Source organism: Pygoscelis adeliae, unplaced genomic scaffold, assembly GCF_000699105.1.
Source record: "Pygoscelis adeliae isolate BGI_AS28 unplaced genomic scaffold, ASM69910v1 Scaffold31, whole genome shotgun sequence".
In the NCBI taxonomy this organism is placed as follows: Eukaryota; Metazoa; Chordata; class Aves; order Sphenisciformes; family Spheniscidae; genus Pygoscelis; species Pygoscelis adeliae.
The window spans coordinates 5,719,157-5,725,397 of record NW_008824233.1 but is presented as its reverse complement, the minus strand read 5'-3'; the positions used below and the strand labels follow the sequence as shown (position 1 = coordinate 5,725,397).

General features: G+C 39.4%; 1 protein-coding gene across 1 annotated transcript in view; it reads right to left on the bottom strand.

Annotated features, from left to right (window-relative positions):
• Window positions 1-338: 338 nt before the first annotated feature.
• The window catches only part of HSPA4L (heat shock 70kDa protein 4-like), a 21,815-nt gene continuing 15,912 nt past the window's right edge, over window positions 339-6,241 (bottom strand). The window contains exons 14-18 of the mRNA XM_009334929.1: window positions 5,543-5,668; window positions 4,267-4,374; window positions 2,774-2,893; window positions 2,033-2,194; window positions 339-1,588 (exon numbers count right to left, since the gene is read on the bottom strand). Coding sequence (XP_009333204.1) covers window positions 1,394-1,588; window positions 2,033-2,194; window positions 2,774-2,893; window positions 4,267-4,374; window positions 5,543-5,668 — 711 coding nt within the window. The 3' untranslated portion in view covers window positions 339-1,393. The remainder of the gene's footprint in view (window positions 1,589-2,032; window positions 2,195-2,773; window positions 2,894-4,266; window positions 4,375-5,542; window positions 5,669-6,241) is intronic.

Below are 6,241 nucleotides of genomic sequence, written 5' to 3'. Positions count from 1 at the left end.
CATTTCCGCAACAGAGTTCAAGTCACTGAAGTGTTACACTGCAACTAATCTCCGTCTCTCACGCTGACTTGACTAAGAAACCACTTTTCATAGTCAGAGTAGCCCATTCCTATTCTGGTAATAGAAGAGCTGTTTAAAGTCAAGAGAAAAGTGACTTGCTCTAGCAAGTGCTACAGTACCTCAGTGACTGACAGAAGCGTTCAGAATATATGAACATACATCGGACCTTGACAATGTCTAAAATGTGTCAAAGAAAATAGTAACTCAGCCGTGTAATACATTATAGACACTTTCATTAGATAACTAAATGACCAAAGATAACTGGTAAGCTACGCACGTTCATCAAGTAGATTCCATCTTTGGGGTAATAATATCCGGTTTGTAAGCTCTTTTGTTTAGATCCTTGACCAAAAGGTTTACGTGCCGAGTACCAAGGCTTAAATAAGCTCTCAGGATTTCTTTCAAGTTTGCAACGAACAGCATTTAAGCAACCTCAAAAACAGGGTGCTAATATCCAGCTCGCACAGCGCAATTCCTGTTGTTTCTCCTCCCCAGCACAAGATGTAGATTTCATTCAAAACAAAAAAAGTGGAAATAGTAACATGTGCGGTCAGACATTTTCAAGGGAAAGGTACACAACAGTCCTTGTATATTCTACCCCCTCATACTACTGTCATTAGCATCATCCTATCATAAGCACAGTACGTTACGTACAGCGATGTGCACTGAGGCCATTCACTTAATTTCAGCACGCGGCAGAGCCATTATGCTAGCGTTTTGTAACTAAGGTTGTTACTGGTACAGGAATCTAAAAAACGTTTAAGCTTGTATTATTCGGTTTATGTGGAAAAGACCATACAATTCTCATGGTACATCAACAAGATGGACTAGTATGCCAACTAACCTCTATTTTAATATTTAAATTATAACAATACAATAACTAGAAAAGGTCAGTGCTTCAAGTGACAAGTTTTGCCACTTCAATTCCAATATTTTTCCAAAATAAAGATGCAATTAGATCTACACTCGAGCATCAGTAGTGCAATACAGTATCCTTTCCTGAATAAAGGAGCTGAGGTTTATCCACAATAAAAGCTTTAAATAAGGTAGATTGTTGCCATTTATATATCAATTCTGTATGTTTGATATAAAATATATTGGGAAAGCTTAAACTGACTTATACAATCTACATTTGGCTAAAGCTCCACATAAGCAGCATCAGTGGAAATGAACATCAGAGGTGTACTTAATATAAAACACTTTCAAAACTACTCAGCAACAAATGACAGAAGGTTGGCTAAGAACAACTGAACATCTGAGGTGTGTACCAGACAAAAAGAATGGACCCTGTGGTTACTTGCACTATTTTAATTAAGCAGAAGAAATGCAAGATTTAGTCCACTTCCATTTCTCCAGGTGGTTTGGTCTGCTGAGAATTGTCCTTCGCCGGTTCAGGTTTTGTTTCGGTACCGCTCTGTCCGTTCACTGGTCCGTTGTGCTCACCATTAGCTTTTGACTGCCCATCACTGGGAGGTTCTATCTTCGGTTTGGGCTTGTATATAACGGGATTACAGAAGCTATCCAATTCCTAGTTGTGACAGAAGTGAGAGAGCAAGTTCATTTGGTGGAACAGCAATCGCATTAAACTAGAATGCCTCAAATTTGTTTCTGGTTCATAATGACCTGGAATTTAATTTTCAAGGACTAGACTTCCCAATTCTATCAAGTCTAGAAACTTAAAATAAAACCTTTCACTAGCTGAAGAGCTTCCAATCTGTTAAAAGCCTACATGGTAATCCATTTTCTAGCAAGCCTGGCGCTGTAACTCAGGATATTTTAAAAAGGCTTATGCAGAGGTACTGCTGTAAATCAAGAGCCAGAACTGAAGATCGATAAAACTGCTGCTCCCTCTGTGTGGATCTCTTCATAGCTCTACATCTCTGCAGATGTAATATTCTAGCTCAACAGAGGCCAAAGTCTTGAAGAAAAACTGAGTAGAATGCAACAAGTACAATGATTTTTTTCGTTTTACCTTAGATTTTGTCAGTATTTCTGCCACTTTGACAACTGGATCCTGAGTTAGACTTAGTTTGTTCTGGGCATTCATTTTGCTGTTCAACCAATTCATAGCCTCATTAATGTATTTTTCAACTTTTTCCATCTCAGCAGGATCTAGGTGATCGTATTTTTCATCCTAAGGACAGAGATATTTATATCATCAATTAATACATGCTTCTCACCCAATTAAGGATTTCATGGCCACTTAATAAAATAGGGTAACATTGCTACAACCTGATAGAAATAGTTTTTAACAAGCATTTAGTATGAACAACGACTGTAGAACAAGACAGACAGGACATTATTTTTAGGCATTTGAAAGTTTGATCTTACACACACACTGCTGAAGCGCAGGTTAGTAACGAAGTTGCAAGAATAAAAGCACCTGAGATTTATCGTAGTTTGATTAACTAACCCCAACGGATAGTCTTGCAATTTACAGAAACAACTGTAACAGCCATAAATTGAGATATCCATCTCAAGCGGTACAAGTCACCGTAAAAAAACAGGACTATGTTTAATTCGTGTTCTCACGAAGAAACCGTTTTTGCTAGCAATCCAGAACAGTGTTCCAAGTTCTCAGGAGCAGAAGCACAACAGCCATTTTAAAGCAGCTTAACAGGTAACCCTATGGGGCTTCTTTTCAAACACAAAAAACTCCACAGCCAGATGCAAACGCTCATAATAGTTCATTCCCTAAATAATCTGTTTCTACCTTATTTTTGTATGCTTCTACTGCTTTCATAAGGAGCTGAATCTTCTTTCCCAGTTCATTTAAAACTTTTGGTCTCTCTTCATGTTCCATGTATCTTTCCTGAATAGGCTGTCCAAATTTCTGGAAACATAAGCACAAAGATCTTGATAAAATACAAGTTTACTTTAGTCTGGTCTAAGAATAAAACACGGCATTGGAAGGAAGGCTGCCTTTAACTCCTTTTCTCACCCATTCAAGAGCTTGATCTTTGCATTTTGCTTTAGCACAACAAAAAAAAAGCCCAGAAGTTTAAGCACAGGAATAACGCCTGTCCTTATTAGGCTTAGTATTTTGCAGTTATTTTCAGCAAAAAGAGCATTTGGAACAATGCATTCGGAAGGGAAACAAGACAGCATTTACATGGATGTTTTAGTTTTAAAGTAGTTCATCTGCAAACTTCTAGTTTTATCCATTGTCTGTTTTTTCCTTCTCTTGAATACTGGTATCCAGGCGAGAAGGCATTTGCCAGGATCTACGCTGCTGTTTCCATCAGTTATCCCTCCCCCAAAGGAAATCTGACTTGAGAGAAAGCAGTTGGAGCCCAAGAGCTAGAGACATACTTAAACTTATTACATAGTAGCTAGTCATTCATCAGAATTCACATTTTCCTGCGAGATGATTAAAATCTGATGTCTTTTAAGGGTTTTTTGTCATTACTAATCAAATGATGCAGTGGAAGCTACTGTTAAAGCACTCTTCAGCCTTTATCATTGATATTAGACTAAAAATTCAGTTTTATGATACAGCTATAGAAGACCACTGAAACCAGGTAAACCAGAGCATCTATTCTGGAGTGTCATTCTGAATACCCGGGAGAGCAGTCAAACTACTCAAAAGCCTCTTTCAGGTTGTAACAAGACTGACAGAAAATTCCCGTAGCAATTAATTTTATTGTCACTAGTGTCACAGTCTGCTTCATTTTGACTGTTTTCAAATTGGGAGCACAACTGACATTAAAACAAACTGTACTTCTAGTTGTAAATACTATGTTCATTTCGTGACTAAACTACATCCAGATACAACCTGAATGTCCATACTTAGAAGTTAATGGATTTACAAAACTCACATATGGGGATGCACACACCATCCCTCATTACAAGAGCTTTGCTTACTTAGCCATATGTATTTGGGGAATGGGGGAGTGCCTTTAAACTAGAGGGGGGTAGATTTAGACTAGATATAAGGAAAAAATTTTTTATGCTGCGGGTGGTGAAGCACTGGCACAGGTTGCCCAGAGAGGTGGTGGATGCCCCATCCCTGGAAACATTCAAGGTCAGGCTGGACGGGGCTCTGAGCAACCTGATCTAGTGAAAAATGTCCCTGCCCACGGCAGGGGGGTTGGACTAGATGACCGTTAGAGGTCCCTTCCAACCCAAACGATTCTATGATTTATATAAACGCCCCCACCCCCAAACACACACACGATTTTTCTAGACAGTAACTTAAAACCTTACTCTTAATTCCTGAAGCTTATCCATGTATACTTGTTTTGGCTGGTCCTCTCCATCTTCATAAAGCCAGTTTTCTGTGTCCTCCAACATCAAGGTCAGCTTGTTTGAATCCTATGAAGCAAGTTAGGGATACTCTAGTTCAGAAGGGAACACGACAAATGAGACTTCTCCCCCCAGCACACAAAGAAACCCCGCTACTCTGTTTCATCAGTTTAAAATACTCAAAGTGATAGTGAAGGAAAACAGTTATGAACAGACTTCAAAGCCAAGATTTCACGGAATGGCAAGAGGCAGGACAGCCCTACTAATCTGATTTGCAGGTGAAGTTTATGGGAGTTACATAGCTTCAGGATTGATTTTATAAGAAAGCACGTGCATCTGAGCATTCTTGCATATCATCTTTACATGGGAAGTTCTGCTTCTCAGGTTCTCCGATAGCAGGACAGAACAACAGACAAGTTTGGACAACTATATACATAGTTGAAGTTAAAATTGTTTTAATTGGACTCTACTGGCTATAAACAAAACTTTTATCCTTAATTTTTTAGAAATAAAGATCTTACCTATCCCTGTAACTTATGTAAGAGATTGTTTTGAAATTGGTATGGCAAAGACAGCCTCACACCCTCGAATTTACACTGGAAGGGCATCTGTACTGCATTGCTGGGTTGCTGACCAGGTAATCCAGACAGCAGACCTTACAACTGCTGCTGGACACTTGTTGTTTCAACAACTGGTTGCTTATGTACCGGCCACTTTTATTTAGATGGCTGTTACAGAGAAATTATTATAGGACAAGTGTTCTTTCAATACTGCTTTTGCAAAAGCCCAGTGTACAGCTTTCTTCATCACCTTTACTTGGACTTTTAAGCGGGCGAAGAATGATGTTTCGAAGTTAATGGAATTAGACAATAAAACACACAGCTACAGACATTCCATTTCTGCTCCTTCTCATTTTATTCCTACCCACTCATGCCATTTAGAAGCTCGTGGTGATCTGTCCTGCTTTCCTACCCCCACCACAGGGTTTTTATTTTCTGCCTGCATCCCAAATCTTTCCTTGCCACTGAGAAACTTCTCAGACAATAAGGAGCCCTGCATGCTTGCATGTCGAACGTCAGGTCTAAGTGTAGTTTGAACTCCACTTCTGTGAAGTTAATCCATTTCATATTCCGAAACAAGTCCAAGAGATCCCTGCAGCCTCCACATAACCCACGCTCAAAACTTATCAATACAAAGGAATTTCTTCCAACAGCTGAAACACATAGGCAAGTCTTACTTCTTCCGTGATGAATTTCTCGAAGACTCCACACAGTTTGTCTCTGAAGTCGTACACATACTCTTCGACAGCATTCTTAGCATCATTTCTTTCTTTCTCAAGCTTGTCTTGCATCATCATCTTCCCCTAAGGGTGGAGAAAAGCTTATTTAAAACTAAAAGCATTTCAAGTGTCAAGCTTAGTGATTACTCTCTTGAAACCGTACCACAGAGCTTTGCAGAAGCCTGCTAATTCACAATTAATTTTCACCTTTGTGTAAGTCATCTTCACTGCAGGCAGAACTGGAATGGGGGGAAAAGGAGCTCCTATTTGCAAGCTGTTTGGCAAGTGCTTCAACATAAATGGATCCGATATCAATTATGATCTGACCAGGATCTAACCAGATCCACAGGCAGGACTAGAAGTAAAGACAAGTCTTGACCCTGGTTTGGGAGTCACTACGAATCATTCTGCCCTACAAAAATTATTTCATATTTTATTCTTCAGACTAACCATCTTTCAGAGAGGAGCTTACGCTGGTGGGATCTTCACAGACATGATACCTAGAAAGTTCAGAAAGGATCCTCTGAAAGGCAAGTTTTCTACATGTTATAATACGTCCCTGCTCATACAGGACTTGAAGGCCAAAAACCGTGACATAACTAAGGACACAGCTGCTGTAAAGCACCAAAGACACAGGCAAATGCTACCCCTGACCAG